This window comes from Capra hircus, chromosome 1, assembly GCF_001704415.2.
Source record: "Capra hircus breed San Clemente chromosome 1, ASM170441v1, whole genome shotgun sequence".
Taxonomy (NCBI): domain Eukaryota; kingdom Metazoa; phylum Chordata; class Mammalia; order Artiodactyla; family Bovidae; genus Capra; species Capra hircus.
In genome coordinates, this window is record NC_030808.1 from 126205755 (window position 1) to 126223119 (window position 17365).

Below are 17365 nucleotides of genomic sequence, written 5' to 3' on the forward strand. Positions count from 1 at the left end.
CATTAGGTCTTTTTTCCGTTTTTGAATAAGTACATATATGGTATGAGTCCATATTCACTCTTCTGCATATAGACACGTAGTTGTCCCAGGACTGTTTGTTAAAAGACTGTTCTTTGCTCATTGAATTTTCTTTGCACTGCATTGAATTGTCTTGGCACCCTTGTCAGAAATCAGTTGACCATAGATGCATAGGTTTATTTCTAGTCTCTAATTGCATTTCACTGATCTATATTCCATCTTTTTGTGCACAACACATCATCTTCATTACCATAGTTTTGTTACCAGTTTTGAAATTAGGAAATTTGAATCCTCCAACTTTGTATTTCAAGATTATTTGTCAAGTTCTGGTCTCTTCCATTTCCATATAAATTTTAGGATCAGCTTGTCTATTTCTGCAAATATGGCAGCTGGAATTTTTATAGGGATTATACTGAATCTATAGACCACTTTGGGTAGTATTGTCATCTTCAATAAGCCTTTCTATTTCTTTCAATGATGTCTTATAGTATTCAGCGTATAAGTCTTGAATTTTTTGTTAAATTTATTAATAAGTATTTTATTCTATTACAGTTGTCAGTGGAGCTGTTTCCTTAATTTGGGGAGCATATTGTTCATTACTATTTATAGAAATAAAACTGACTTTTGTATATTGATCTTGTATTCCTCCACCTTGTTGAACTTATTTATTAGCTCTATTTTTTTGTAGCTTTTGCAAATGTAGTTTTACTTCTTCCTATACAGTCTGGGTGCCTTCTGTTTATTTTTCTTGCCTAATTGTTGTGGCTAAAACCACCAGTTAAATAGAAGTGGTGAGGGTACACATCCTTGTCTTGATCTTGAGGGTAAGCTTTCAGTCTTTCATCATTAAATATAATGTTAACTGTGAGGTTTTGGTAGCTGCCCTTCATTAGGTGAAGAAGTTTCTTTGTATTCCTAGATTGTTGATTTTTTTTTTAACCTAGGAGGGATATTAGTTTTTGTCACATGCTATTTCTTTGACTTTTGAGATGATCACATGGATTCTGTCTTTTATGCATTCGACGTGTTTTTTTTCATTGATTGTTTTTCATATGTTGAACCAACCTTGCATACCTGGGATAAATCCCACTAGATCTTGGTGTATCATCCTCCTTATACACTACAAGATTCTATTCACTGGTATTTTGTTGAGGATCTTTGCATCTGTATTATTAAGGACACTTGTAATTTTCTTGTGATGTCTTTAATTTTGGTATCATGGTAATACTGGGCTCATAGAATGTTGGAATAACACTTTGAAAGAGCTCTAGCCTCATTCTAATCTCAAGTAGCAGCCAGGCTATGGATTTTCACCAAAAAATACTACCTGGTTGTTTTTTTTTTCCAAGACTTTGTGGAACTGGAGAGTAAGGGATGGAACTGGGCAGGGCAAGTTAAAATGTCACAAAACTCACTGTTTTTACTAAGATTCAGTCCTTTTTCTTGAAGAAATACATCCCAGATTGTTGCAAGTCTTTGATTAATTTCCATCATTCTGAAAATTAGGATTCTGATAATTTATATTCGTTTTCTTGTTGCTTTTATGGAGGAAAGAATTTGTAGAGGTCCTTCAGTATTTTTGCTGATGTCACCTTACTAACCACATTTTGAGATAAATTTTATTTAGAGTAATCCAGTTACCTTTTTGTGTATATAAACACTTGCCTATTACATTACTCCAGGGACTTCCCTGGCAGTCCAGTGGTTAAGACGTCATGGTTCCTCTGCAGGGGCACAAGTATAGTCTTTGGTTGGGGAACCTAAGATCTTACATGCTGCAAGGCATGGCCAAAAAATTAAAAATAAATAGATAAATTCAAATTATATTACAGATTTTTGTTAAGAATATGTGCAAGTATTTTGTTGTTAATATTCTCTAACGTATTTTATATATTTTGACTCTCTTCATCTGTTTCAGTAGTCCACTGTGTTTTAGGCACAGTAGGGAATACAGATACGCAGATGAGAATCTTCATCTTACAGTTAATTTTTCTCTTCTCTTGATCACAGTATTCCCAAACTGTATCAAATTGCTCTTCATGTTCAAAATATGACTCTTTTGTTATTCATTTATTTATTTATTCAGCTGTATTATGTGCAAGGTATTGTTTTAGGTGCTGGGGATAAGTCACACAAGTTTTCTGACCTAATGGACTTTATATTCTAAGGTTGAGACTAATAATAGGCAAAGAGTAAACTCCATAATCTGTAGTAATGATAAATCTATGATGAAAAATAAAGCAGAGTAAGAAGATTGAGTGATGCAGATGCTGTTTTAAATAAGGCAGTCAAGTAATACCTCTCCAAGGACACATTTGAGTAGAGACCCAAATGAAAGGGAAATGGAATCAGCTTGCTGAAGAGCTTTCCAGCAGAGGAAATACCAAGTGCTGAGTCCTGAGTCTAATTGATTGTATTTTATATGCACATGGTATTTTATGTATTTATATATTTCCTATACTTTAAGAATAGTCTTTATAAAATGTTTTTCTAAAAACTATTTTGGAAAAACTTTTCTTGTTTTATAACTTTGGTTCAGATTTTTGTTTTTGTTTTGCACCAATATCTATATGTTATTTTTGTTTCTTTTACATTTTAAGTTAAATATAGATTCATGTCCCCATAAATCTGATAATTAAAGCTTTAAGATTTTATAGTTAATTAAAATGTTTGTGATTTTTCTCCAAGTTATTCTTTGTATAAAAGTTTGTAAGCCATTTACATTATGTGGAATTCCAATTAGTATTCTTGTGTGTCTCAACAAAGGTTTAATGTTGAATCATGTCATATTACTTTTAATTTTCCTCCTTTTTTGCAAGAATTCTTCCTTGCCTTCTTCTCTTCTTTTACCCTCTCTGTCCTCCATCTTCCCTTCCCTTCCCATCTTTGTGCCTTCTTTCCCTTTTCTCTCATTCCATCCCCTCCCTCCCTTCCATCCCTTCCTTCTACTTCTTTCCTCATCCTCTCTTTCCTCTTGTGTCCCTCTCTTTCTTCCTCCTTTTTTCTTTCTTCCTTCTTTTCTTTCCTCCTTCATTTTTCCCTTCCCTCCTTCCTCTTCTCATCTATCCTTTTTCATTTTCTTTCTGTTCTCCTAATTTCCCCTTAACAAGAATACTAACATAGCTTCCTCATTGGTCTCTAACTCCTTGTATATAATAAGCCACTGCTATCTTTTAATTTTCTTAAAGCACAATTCTGATCAGATTCCTACCTGATCAAAACTTTTCTGTGATTATGCCCATTACCTCCGGTGTAATTCCATAGTCTTCAGTCCTTGGCAGATTATGGCTACAGCCTGCTCCTCTAGTTCAACTAAGCTGCATTATACTTCTTAGCCTCCAGCAGAACTTGTCTATTTAGAGTGCCACAAATATTCCTTGCTTTCTGCTATTCCTATTATTTGTCTTTTCTCTTATTATTTTCTTTGTGGGAATACTTAGCCCCCTATTCTGCCCTTTGGAAACTTGCTGTTCTGCAAGACTCAATTAAACGCCACCTTTCTTTTTCCTTTGTTGTTGCCTGTATCTTTTCTCCCCCTCATCTAGATTACAAGTTCCTCAAAAGCAGGGCCTTTGTCTCCCTCCGTGGAATTCAGTGAATTCTTTAGCACAGTGCCTTGCTGTGGTAAATATTTGGTAAATTTAATAGGTATGCAACAAATTTCATTTAACAGAATTTCTATTTTCTTGTGTCTAGTTAAAGAAGAGTGTAAGAGTCCTAAAACTGAGAGTCGGTCACAAAAAATGTCAAATAGGCAGGTAAGCTTCTTAAAATCAAATTTCTAGTAGCCCACTTTTTATTGGAATTGGTGGCTCTGGCGCATCTGCCTTAAATTTGCAGCCCTTTCGACCAGATTCATAATGTATGTGGCAAGAGGGTTGCTGAGCCTGTCAGTCCCTTGGATGGGAGGCTGCACAACTAGAGTCCAAGACTTGGAATTAGAGATACATTCTGGTTCTACTGTTTAATGGTTCAGTGGCCTTGAGCAAGTCACTGCACGTCTCACGCCTCAATTTCTTCATCTTTAAAATGGAGACTAAAATATATCACTTGTCCCTCTCATTCATTATATATAGTCTGGTGCTAGTGCTTAGTCCCTCACTCTTGTCCAACTCTTTGCTACCCTATGAACTGTAGCCGTCCAGGCTCCTCTCGCTATGGGAATTCTTTACCAGCTAAGCTACCAGGAAAGCCCTATACAAATACATACAAACATGCCTATTTATATGAGTGTGTGTACATTTTATGTATAAACTATTTGGAAATAACGGCTGCCGTCCATGGGATCACAAAGAGTTGGACATGACTGAGCGACTAACCATGCATGCACGTTTGTATATAGTGAAAGTCAATGAAAGTATATAGACCAACATGGAAAAGTTAACAGTTAATTCTGTGGAATTAGGTTAATAAGAGAAACTGAGATCATTCATGTTTTAAGAGTTTCTGCTGACTGATAGAGTCTATATACATTTTATAATTAAAAAAAAGTTTAAATCTAAAAATATACATGTATACTTTGCATGTGTGCATTTTATATGCATATTATGTTTTATAACAAAGTTTTTTAAAAAGTTAGATCTCTTATAAGCTATAATATATTTATAAAAGATATCTTAGCAGATATCTTGGCACATAACAGGTTCTCAGTAATGGAACCCATTAATTTTCAGATACCAATAAAGGGTTGAATTACATGACTTTCAAAGCCCTCTCCTTCTGAAATTCTTATGCTATAATTTCCTTTCTTCTAGAAAAGGAGTTCATAAACTCTATAGTGCTGTGGGCCTCTTTGGTGAAGTGTATGGACTCTTCCTGAGAATAATAGTATTAATGCTAAAATAAAATATATAAGATTTGAAAGAAAACCAATTGTATTGAAATGCCATTAGAATCACCACCATTATATTAATAGTTTATTGCATACATTCATAATTGAAGGGAATGATAAATCTTATTTAGAAATTAATGAAGGTTAAGATGTAATTTTCCCCTCATCAAGTTTATGGGCCCCCCCTTTTTTCTTATGATATAAAAGAAAAAATAACACTCCAAAAAGTTTGCAGTGATTTATTTAGAATACTGTTAAGTAGTAACTATTATTTTATTTGCACAAAAACCTATATTACTCTTTTATAGGCATTTGGAGGACCTGCCAAATGTAATATTAAGCTACTGAAGAGAAATGAAAGTTCAGAAGTCTCAGAAAATCAAAAGGTTGTGACTGGTTATCCAAGTGCTGTTGATAAGGTAAAAGACCATTCATTCAGTTTATCTTCCCACACTTTAACACTTGGAAAGACGAGTGAGTGAAAATTAAATGATTGTTTTTGTACATGAAACTCTTAGTGATTTTCAGGTCCTTGTACTTTCAAAACTTCAGTCATAAAATATTTATTCTTTTAGCCTAATCCTGGAATTGAGAACTTCTTAGCATCCTTGAATATCTCCAAAGAAAATGAAATACAGTCATCTCATCATGAAGAGCCTCCAAGTGAAGAACATTTGTCACCACAGTCATTTGCTATGGTTCGTATTTTGTAGGAGCTTGTACAATATGGTAATTTCATTATTGTTGGCCATACGTACCCTGTGCAACAGCTAAGACACCTTCTCTTACATAGACTGATGTGATGCATATTATTGTCATCCTGTGAGGAAAACCAGGCTGTCCTGGGCAATTTAGCCACCATAGCTCCCTTGTTTTTCAAACATTGTTCCCAGACTGTTTGGTCAGAAATTAAGCAGGAATGATAATTATTATTTCTTTGCCAGGAAATGTGGATTTTTTTTTTCAACTCTATTGATTTTCCTTATTCTTTATCTGAATGTAGTTATTGTCTTAATTTTTAACAATAGAACTTATTAAAAGGAGGATCAGTAAGCTTTGTAACTCTATGTTTAACTTTTCTCTCTACCCCCACTATCTCCACACCAATCATTTTCAAAGCAGAAGGGAACTCGGATGCTTAAAGAAATTCTAAAAATTGACAGCTCTGACAGTATGGACCATAAGAATGAAATGAAACAGTTTGGTAATGAAGTCACTGTTTCCTCTAGTAGAAGAGATGAATATGGATCTTCCTCACAACCTAAACAAAATAAGAAATTGAGTAAGTAAGCTAAGTACTTAATAAGAAATTAAGCTAATAGGCAACTTCAAAAATTCAGTTCATTTGGTTTTTTAATCTTGTCCTTTTTAAAGATAAAACTACTTTTATTTTTTTAAGTATAATGAAGGGTAATAAGAGTATGTTTTCTTATGCTTATGTCATTACATAACAATGTATTAAATAACTGTAACCAGTAGATCTCTAATTATCTTCTTGTAACTACTTAAATTATACTATAACACTCATTGTATAGATTCCAAACCTAGAAAAGTTCTTACATTTTAGCTTTTTCTCAATAATTAAAAAATTATTATGTAATTTAAATATATTATTTAACTTTTATCTATGAAATAACATTGCAGATGTCTGTTGCAATAATTATATGACATAAATAAAACAGCACTGTGTCTAACACATCCTAGGTGCCAATAATTGGTATTAGTATTATGTTAAAATAACTTGACTCACATAAAAAAGAAGAAGCTGGAAAATCAATTAAAAATAATTAATGGAGACACACATCCGAAAGTGGCACTTACCATAAATCTGTGAAGCCTACAGCATAACATGGGGCACACAGCTGGACTTCGCTAGATGTCGATCATTGCCCCTACTTCTGTGTCCACTATACTTAATATTTGTCTCTGTAATTATCTTCAAAAGTCCACCAGGAATAGTGGTAGGTGGGGACAAAAGTTTCTCAGGTAAAAAACATTTTGAAATAAGCCAATTTGAATTTATTAAGGATCAAAATCTGGAACAATATCAGAGCCTAGCTTCATTTATCTACTGAGTATCAGGATAAATAATTAAAATTTCAGTAACTCTCAGGAAACAATATATATCATAGTGACAGATGTATTCTTAAAATAGAGCAAAATAAATCTTAAAACAGTATCAGCCAAGTATGATCCCACTGTCAAAAACAAGTAACTTTTACTATATTTCAGTATAATAAAAAGTATTATATACCTTAGAATGAAGAGCACAGAACCCAGTCCATGTAACAGAACTAATGTATGACTTTGGGCAAGCCACTTATTTTTTAATCTATAATAGTTAGAGGTTTAGATTCATTCTCCACTAGGGTGTGCTTTTGTTCTGTTGGTGAGTTTCTTGATTATAAAGAATGTGATCTTTCAGAATTTTTAAAATCATATTCTATATAAAGGCACTTGGAAGGTTTGATTTCAGAAAAAACATTCAAGAAGCCCTATTTTAGAGCAAAAACGTTGATCCATGTGGCTCAGAAAGTAAGGTGGATTTTGAGAAAACTAAAGCTGAAGCCTCAAAACTTAAGAATTTTAACACAAGGAACTCTACTCAGTGATCTTTCTCTTTTTTTTTAGCATCTTATATGAACAAGCCTCACAGTGCTAGTGAGTACCATAATGTTCAGTCTATGGACAGTATGTGCTGGCCTGCCGGCCAGATTCCTCCTGTGTCCACACCAGTAACTGAACTTTCTCGAATTTGTTCCCTTGTTGGAATGCCACAACCAGATTTCTCCTTTCTGAGAACACCGCAGGTATGGTATACTACTGTTCTTCTGTTTGCATAAGTCATTGATCACTGATGTTAAACAAATCAACTGAAAATCTTTGGCTGGAAATAATATAGTGGAGCTGGTATTTTTTATTTTATGAGAAGCATAGATGAATACTTCTCCCTCTGGCTTTTCCATTTATGCATAACCACTGACAGGAACTTGGGCAGCAGGTCGCCTCGCAGGATTCTTCAAAATGATGATAGGGCTAGGGGTCTTGGTGTACAGTGCAGCTGTACACCAGCTGCAAACTGTTTGGCCTCAGAAACTACCCATCTTTTTTTTTTGAGAACCCCAAAGAACTTTTGTTTACTTGTATTATATCCATATTTACCAAATTAAAAATGAAAAAATTTAAATTGTTAATTAAAAATGACTTTTTGAAAAAATTTAGTGAGAAGAATGTCATTGCCCTACATTTTTGCAAGTGTTTTCCATCTTCTAGATTAATAGAAGAAGCTAGATTCTCATATCTGCTTCTTACTATCCATCTCTTGTAATACATGGTTTTGGTTGAAACACATGAAGAAAATCTGACCTCACACGAATAGTTGGAAAAAAGGAAGAAAATTTTAATAGCCTTTTCATATCATATATTTTTTTATAACAACATTAAAACATGGTATTTTCTTTAAAGTTAGTGCAATTGTAGAGTTTGAAATTATATTAATGAACGTTTGGTTCTCTCTATACTTATGAGAAAGAGAGAGTGAAAAGAGCAAATAACATTTTCGTATTATTATAAAAATAGTTTGAAGCTCTGGAAAGGGTCTCAGGGACCTCTGAGGTCCCCATACTACACCTGTAGAACCACTACAGGAAATCTGTTTCATCCTTTGTCCAAACTCTTGACATATTCTTACCTAAAACAACCATTAATAATAATGGTAATAATACTAAGTTAGCATAATGATACTAACATAGTATTAATAATTCTATACTTAGTAATACTACTACATAAATATGACTACTTTCTGAAAAAGCAGTTTTCTTAAAAATCTTTTTTATCAAAGGAAAAAAGTATGAAGTAAAGAATTATCATTCAAATGTAAATATAAAATCAGTTAGAACTTTGGAGTTTTACGATTTTGGCAGTTAATTCATGTTAGCAAAATGTCTACTATTTAAAGGATGGTGGAAAGCAGGGGTCAGCAAATTTTTTCTATAAACAGCCAGACAGTAAATATTTCAGACTTTGTGGGCCATATGGGCTCTGTCACAACTGCTTTCCTCTGCAGTTATAGTAGGTATAGGCAAACATAAAAGAGTGGACTTGGCTGTGCTCCAATAAAATCTTACATACAAAAACAAATAGGAAACCTAGTTTCCTGATCCTAGATGTAAAGAAGAAAGTTTAGCTGACTTTCATTTACAATTGGATTCCTGACCCTTCAACTAGCTTAGAGATCATTTTAACTTTGTAAACACTGAAAGATAAGGCAACAGTTTTAAAGTTTTTGCATCATAACTGAAAACTTAAGCTATAGTCCTTCTTTGAATTCTTGAAATTTTTTTTTACAGAATGTTAGATGAAATTATTCTACTTGTTTAAGCTTTCTAGAAGGAGGTCAATTTCCTGGACAGATAACTTCATAAACATTCCTGTTCTCTTTTTTTAGACAATGACAGTTTGCCAGGTAAAATTATCTAATGGTTTACTGGTGCATGGGCCACAGTGCCATTCTGAAAATGAAGCCAAGGAAAAAGCTGCACTTTTTGCTATACAACAATTGGTGAGAACTGTCCATGAATTCTTTACTAAATCTTTAAGTAATCCCCCTAGATGTTTTTGATGCATTGTTTTATAACTTTAAATACTTCCATAGGGCTCCTTAGGATTGAATTTCCCTTTGCCTCCACCAATATTTCCAAGTTATCCTCCAGCTGTACCACCTGGAACCATTCCTCCAGTTTTTCCCCAGCCTACTGGTAAGGTATCTTTCTTGTCTAAATATTTACCATTTAATTATTGTTTTTAGAAAGTTCTTTTAAGAAGCATCACTTCAAGGAAACCAAAAAATGATCTAAATATCTCAGTAATGTAAGGAGTTGTAAGGGGTAAGCCTGAAACCAGAGCCTGCAGATTCATCTAGAAATGCAGGGAGTATTAAACTGGTTGTCTCTTCTCTTTGCCCAGACTCCATTAAACTGAATAATAAACTATTTTAAGAGTGAACCTTTAAAGACAAAGAGATGAGAGAAGAAATATCAGCACATTAGAATTTGAAAACAGTTTGTGATGGGAAAAGAAGAGAAATAAAAACCAATGTTCAGACTGAAGAGTGTATAAAAGAGGATACAAACCGATAGATGAGCAGATTGTCTCTCATAGTTCCTAAGAGATTCAGAACTTGAAAGTGTCGGAAGCTATCACAGGCACGGCCTGAAAAGAGGGGGTCAGTTCAACATCTGTAGCAAGAGTGATAGAACCCCTCCCCAGAGCCTTCCCCCACACAGTCAAGCAGTTAACTACAGGCAAAAGCCTGGAGGTATGGTCTCCAGAAGGTTCCATACATATGAGACACCAGGTACAGAATAGAGAATGAGATACTAGGCTGGAAACTGAGGTTACATAAAGTTCCTTTTCCCATCCTATTCCCAGGCTGTAACAAGCCTTAGCCCAGATAGGAAGTTGGATGGTTTTTTGAGAAATTCATTGAATTCCAAGCAAAAGACCCACCAACTTTTGGAGGATGTTCCAACCAAAAGGCTGGCTCGCTATTCAGTCATCCTAGAGAGAAGCTGAGGATCTCAAGTCATCTAGCCCTACACCCTCCCAACACAGACACTGCTTCTAATCATAGTTTTAATGTCTTGCTCTTTAATATGAAGAAATAATAGACTGTGAGAAACCACTGAACATTTTAGGAAAATCTCTATAAGAGCCTAAACAAAGATAAATGAAAGGGATCTGGAGATAGTGTTGCAAAGAAGAAAACTTCAGAGACAACTTTGGTTAGCATTCTTATGAAATGAAACAGTATTGCAACCAAAAAAAAAAAATTAGGAACAAAAATTGTTAACCCAAATTTTTTAAATTCAATAGGTAAAACAAAGCCACAGAACTCTCAGGAAAAAGATCAACATAAAAGGAGGAAAATAAAAAGTAAGAAAGATTTAGAGGAACTGTCTGTAGATCCAGTACCTATCTAATTGGAGTTCCAGAAAAAGAGAGCAGAGATCCTGGGAAGGAGGAAAGTTATCAAGGAAATAGTTTCTTCTGACCAAGTGACATGCATCTGTAAACTGAAAGGGCCACCAAATGCTTAGCACTAAATGAAAAGAGACACAGATTGCCTTGGAATTTAGAATACCAGTAATAAAGAGAAACAATAAACAAAGCAAAAACAACACTCAGTTGTGGATGTGACTGGTATGGAAGTAAAGTCCAATGCTGTTAAGAGCAATATTTCTTAGGAACCTAGAAGGTTAGGTCCATGAATCAAGGCAAATTGGAAGTGGTCAAACAGGAGATGGCAAGAGTGAGCATTGATATTTTAGGAATCAGCGAACTAAAATTGACTGGAATAGGTGAATTTAAGTCAGATGACCATTATATCTACTACTGCGGGCAAGAATCCCTTAGAAGAAATAGAGCAGCCATCATAGTCAACAACAGAGTCCGAAATGCAGTACTTGGATGCAGCCTCTAAAATGACAGAATGATCTCCACAGTAATCTAAGTCTAAGCCCTGACCAGTTAATGCTGAAGAAGCTGAAGTTGAATGGCTCTATGAAGACCTACAAGACCTTTTAGAACTAACACCCAAAAAAGATGTCCTTTTCATTATAGGGGACTGGAATGCAAAAGTAGGAAGTCAAGAAGTACCTAGAGTAACAGGCAAGTTTGGCCATGTTGTATAAAATGAAGCAGGGCAAAGGCTAACAGAGTTTTGCCAAGAGAACACACTGGTCGTAGCAAACACCCTCTTCCAACAACACAAGAGAATACTCTACACATGGACATCACCAAATGGTCAATACCAAAATCAGATTGATTATATTCTTTGCAGCCAAAGATGGAAAAGCTCTGTACGGTCAGCAAAAACAAGACTGGGAGCTGACTGTGGCTCAGATCATGAACTCCTTATTGCCAAATTCAGGCTTAAATTGAAGAAAGTAGGGAAAACCTCTAGACCTTTCAGGTATGACCTAAATCAAATCCCTTATGATTATACAGTGGAAGTGACAAATAGATTCAAGGGATTAGATCGGATAGACAGAGTGCTGAAGAACTATGGACAGAGGTTCATGACATTGTACAAGAGGCAGTGATAAAGACCATCCCGAAAAAAAAGAAATGCAAAAAGGCAAAGCAGTTGTCTGAGAAGGCCTTACAAACAGCTATGAAAAGAAGAGAAGTGAAAGGCAAAGGAGAAAAGGAAAGATATACCCATCTGAATGCAGTTCCAAAGAATAACAGGAGATATAAGAAAGTCTTCCTCAGTGATCAATGCAAAGAAGTAGAGGAAAACAATAGAATGGGAAAGACTAGAGGTCTCTTCAAGAAAATTAGAGATGCCAAGGGAACTTTTCATGCAAAGATGGGCTCAGTAAATGACAGAAATGGTAGGGACCTAACAGAAGCAGAAGATACTAAGAAGAGGGGGCAAGAATACACAGAACTGTACAAAAAAGATCTTCACAACCCAGAAAATCATGATGGTATGATCACTCACCTAGAACCAGACATCCTGGAATGAGAAGCCAAGCGGGCCTTAGGAAGCATTACTACAAACAAAGCTAGTGGAGATGATGGAATTCCAGTTGAACTATTCCAGATCCTGAAAGATAATGCTGTGAAAGGGCTGCACTCAAACTCAGCAGTGGCCACAGGACTGGAAAAGGTCAGTTTTCATTCCAATCACAAAGAAAGGCAATGCCAAAGAATGCTCCAACTACTGCACAGTTGCACTCATTTCACACGCTAGCAAAGTAATGCTCAAAATTCTCCAAGCCAGGCTTCAACAGTACATGAACCATGAACCTCCATGTGTTCAAGCTGGTTTTAGAAAAGGCAGAGGAACCAGAGATGAAATTGCCAATATCCACTGGATCATCAAAAAAGCAAGAGTCCAGAAAACATCTGTTTTATTGACTGTGCCAAAGCCTTTGATTGTGTGGATCACAATAAACTGTGGAAAATTCTGAAAGAGATGGGAATACCACACCACCTGATCTTCCTCCTGAGAAATCTGTATGCAGGTCATGAAGCAACAGTAGGAACTGGACATGGAATAACAGACTGGTTCCAAATCAAGAAAGGAGTACATCAAGGCTGTATATTGTCACCCTGCTTATTTAACTTATATGCAGAACATCATGAGAAACACTGGTCTTGATGAAGCACAAACTGGAATCAAGATTGCCAGGAGATGTATCAATAACCTCAGATACTCAGATGACACCACACTTATGGCAGAAAGTGAAGAAGAACTAAAGAGCCTCTTGATGAAAGTGAAAGAAGAGAGTGAAAAACTTGGCTTAAAGCTCAACATTCAGAAAACTAAGATCATGGTATCTGGTGCCATCACTTCATGGCAAATAGATGGGGAAACAGTGAGAGACTTTATTTTGGGGGCTCCAAAATCACTGCAGATGGTGATTTCAGCCATGAAATTAAAAGATACTTGCTCTTTGGAAGAAAAGTTATAACCAACCTAGATAGCATATTAAAAAGCAGAGACATTGCTTTGCCAACAAAGGTCCATCTTGTCAAGGCTATGGTTTTTCCAGTGGTCATGTGTGGATGTGAGAGTTGGACAGTAAAGAAAGCTGAGCACCAAAGAATTGATGCTTTTGAACTGTGGTATTGGAGAAGACTCTTGAGAGTCCCTTGGACTGCAAGGAGATCCAACCAGTCCATCCTAAAGGAGATCAGACCTGAATATTCATTGGAAGGACTGATGCTAAAGCTGAAACTCCAGTACTTTGGCTACCTGATGTGAAGAACTGACTAATTTGTAAAGATCCTGATGCTGGGAAAGATAGAAGGCAGGAGGATAAGGGGACAACAGAGGATGAGATGGTTGGATGGCATCACCGACTCATTGGACATGAGTTTGAGTGAACTCCAGGAGTTGGTGACAGACAGGGAAGCCTGGCATCCTGCAGTCCATGGGGTAGCAAAGAGTCGGACATAGCTGAGCGACTGAACTGAATAAAGAGAGGTCAGAGATGAAGGAAAAATACAAATAAAAATCAAAAATCAGAATGTTATTGCATCATTGAACAGAGGCTAGAAGCTAGAAAGCAGTTGAGCATTGATTACCTCAAAATCCTGAGACAGAATTAGTTTCATCTTAGATTTCTCTCTAAAGCTGAAGCGTGAATCTAGTGCAAGGGTAGAATGAAGACATTTCAGACAGGCAAATTTACTTATTATGTACTGTTCTTTAGAAGTTGCTGAATTCTGCACTCCAAAAAGCAAAGCAATAATTTTTGTTTATTTGTTTGTTTTAAAGAAAACCATGAAACTAAGGACTTCCCTGATAGCTCAGTTAGTAAAGAATCTGCCTGCAATGCAGGAGACCCTGGTTCAATTCCTGGGTCAGGAAGATCCCCTAGAAAAGGGATAGGCTACCCACTCCAGTATTCTTGGGCTTCCCTTGTGGCTCAGCTGGTAAAGAATCTTCCTGCAGTGTGGGAGACCTGGGTTCAATCCTGGATTCGGAAGATCCCCTGGAGAAGGGAAAGGCTACCCACTCCAGTATTCTGGCCTGGAGAATTGTCCATGGGGTTGCAAAGTGTCAGACATGACTGAGCGACTTTCACACACACACACATGAAACTAAACTGCATGATACCTAATATACTTATGCAATGAATGGGAATTCCAGAATGCCAGCTGCTCAGCAGGTGTAGAAAGTAACTGGTCTCAATTGAGAGGGCAGGGGAAGGTCTTGGCAGGTGAAATAATGATCTGATAGATGGGCAGCATTTGGGAAAAAACATGAAGGATGTATAGAAGACTAAGGTGCTTTTAAAAGATAATTACTCTTAAAAGAGTTTTTTAAGTTTTACAAGGAACAAAAAGTAATCGGAGTACCCTACTTGGCTTTGAAGTGATAATATTTATATAGTGACATACCACAAACACTTATTTTTTAAATGAATATTATAATATATTGGGAGGACAGGGCAAGTAATGAAGGGTGGTATAAAAGAACTGAATTTTGATCTATCATAGTAGTTTTAGTCTAAAAATGCCTAAAGTTGAAAAATCAGCTAGTAGTATAAGCAAATTATTGAACAGTGTGCAAATAAATAGCTAAAACAGTTAAACCTGGGATGGACCAGATGACTGCTATATTTTGTTGAAAACCCTTTTTATTACAATATGTATGTGTATAATTATTTTTACCTTGATTTGTTTAAAAAATGCAATTTGTCTAAGGCCATAACTTACTAAGTAGCAGTAGTAGCATTCAAAAGCAAATCTATCTGATAACAAAACCCACAATTTTGTTACTATACTACACTGGCATTCCTTTGCCTGTATAAACCATGGTTAGTCATAAAATTTTTATGACACAATAAATCTGATGTTTTCATATAACTCAAGGTAGTAAGTCCACTATAACTTAGAAAATCCATTTTGATTGCTTTTTCACTTTCAAAAATGAATCCGGGGGATTTCCCTGGCGGTCCATTGGTTAACACTTCACTTTCCAATGCAGGTTCAATACCTGGTTGGCAAGCTAGGATCACATATGCCTGATGGCCCAAAAAAACAAAAACATAAAAACAGAAGCAATATTGTAATAAATTCATTAAAAATTTTAAAAATTACCCACATCAAAAAAATCCAGCAACTATATATAAATTAATTAGTACATATAGGTTATCTAAAGGTATACTCACAAGCTTCTCTCAAACGTAGCTGTTTTAGTTGAGCTGCTGCTGCTAAGTCACTTCAGTCGTGTCCGACTCTGTGTGACCCCATAGACGGCAGCCCACCAGGCTCTGCCGTCCCTGGGGTTCTCCAGGCAAGAATGCTGGAGTGGGTTGCCATTTCCTTCTCCAATGCAGGAAAGTGAAAGGTGAAAGGGAAGTAGCTCAGTCGTGTCCGACTCTTCGCGACCCCATGGACTGCAGCCTACCAGGCTCCTCCGTCCATGGGATTTTCCAGGCAAGAGTACTGGAGTGGGTTGCCATTGCCTTCTCCGTTAGTTGAGCTATATAGTCTTAAATTCTGTCTGCTTTTTTCTCTCTCTAAAAAGAAACTTTGAGCACAATACAGACTTTCTTTGGTGGCAGTGTGCCAGAGTCTTGGTTGTTATTGTTCAATGCAGTAGTTCACAAATACTGAACTGGTGCTGAATGTGTAAGGATCACTTGTGGAGCTTATTAACAATACAGATTCCTGGGCCCTCAGAGTCTGATTAGTAGGTCTGGAGCTTTGCCCAAGAATCTATATTTCACAAGCTTCCGTGTGATTCAGATAAACAAATCAGTTTTGGGAACCACTGATTCAGTGCACTTTCAGCAAGAAACAAGCTGTGAATTACAAATGTTAGAATAGGGAATTCTTGAATTACAGATGTTAGAATAGGGAAAAGAAAGATTGTGTATATCATATGAAAGTGATCAAATTTCAAGACTTGAGCTTTTCTGGTGTTTTTTGTTTGTTTGTTTTTTGTTTTTCGTAGGCTGGGATCACTATGGAAGCAACTTAGCACTGGGGGCAGGTGAGATCCTTAAGATTTCTCTCTTTCTGCCCTGCCTTTTCTCCCCCAAGGGACAGATTAATGACCCTATTATTTTTTAAAAATAGTATTACAAATATTCCTAAGGCTTGTATCAATATAAGGTACTATTGGCCTTCCTAGGCCAGGCAGCATAATGACAAGCTGAATGTAGGTGTTTCATATTCCTTAAGAGGACTTTGAATGTTGAAAGCAAGGTTAAACAGAACTTAAGTGTATGCTCTTTGCCAAAGTGAAATAAGTTAAAAGGAAAAGTAGTAAAGGGAGGTCTTAAATTTCAGGGCTTTAATGATGCCATTTTACTAAAATAGCTTTTCCATAATTTTTAATAGCTAATATCATGCCTTCATCATCTCATCTCTTTGGCTCAGTGCCATGGGGACCACCAATGCCAGTTCCTGGGAAGCCCTTCCATCATACATCGTATGCTGGGACCATGCCCATGGCTGGGGGAATGCCAGGTGGTGTGCACAATCAGTTCATACCTCTGCAGGTGAGACCTAGAAGAGAATTGTTATATTTTTAAGAGAATTTTTTTACTGTTCAAAAGCTATTGATAAAATTTTATTTATTCAGTGATTTCATACTCAGTGCCAAGTAGAAGCCTGTTCAGTACCGGAGTGGGTACTGAGAATATATTTTGACCACTGGTGAACGTCTAACCTAATCCCTGCTGTCTGAGTTTGTGTTCTAATAAATAATTGTAGCAAGTAATAATATCCTTTTCTAAAACAGTGATTTAAAATCAGGAACATAAATTTTCTTTATACTGAAATTATGGATACATTTAAAATATCTTTAGATATTTTAACTAGATTTAAATAGATTTAACTATTTTAACTAGATTCCTTGAATTTCTAAAGTCTGGTTTGGAGATTAAAAGTGAAAGTCACAGTCAGCAGTGCTTGACAGGCATTAGCAGCATGATTTATAGTATTTTCTGACACTAGTTTTTTTTGCCTACATTGTTAATTAATTAT

The 17365-nt window shown here is 36.0% G+C and overlaps 1 protein-coding gene across 4 annotated transcripts in view; it reads left to right on the forward strand.

Annotated features, from left to right (window-relative positions):
* XRN1 (5'-3' exoribonuclease 1) overlaps positions 1-17365 on the forward strand; it is a 116323-nt gene that overhangs the window by 94112 nt on the left and 4846 nt on the right. For 2 of the 4 annotated variants that reach the window (XM_018049608.1, XM_005675483.3), the window contains exons 34-42: positions 3715-3776; positions 5158-5268; positions 5425-5547; positions 5972-6131; positions 7481-7659; positions 9297-9410; positions 9504-9606; positions 16329-16367; positions 16718-16878. In XM_018049608.1, coding sequence (XP_017905097.1) covers positions 3715-3776; positions 5158-5268; positions 5425-5547; positions 5972-6131; positions 7481-7659; positions 9297-9410; positions 9504-9606; positions 16329-16367; positions 16718-16878 — 1052 coding nt within the window. The remainder of the gene's footprint in view (positions 1-3714; positions 3777-5157; positions 5269-5424; positions 5548-5971; positions 6132-7480; positions 7660-9296; positions 9411-9503; positions 9607-16328; positions 16368-16717; positions 16879-17365) is intronic. The other 2 variants (XM_018049601.1, XM_005675484.3) reach the window with 2 other exon arrangements.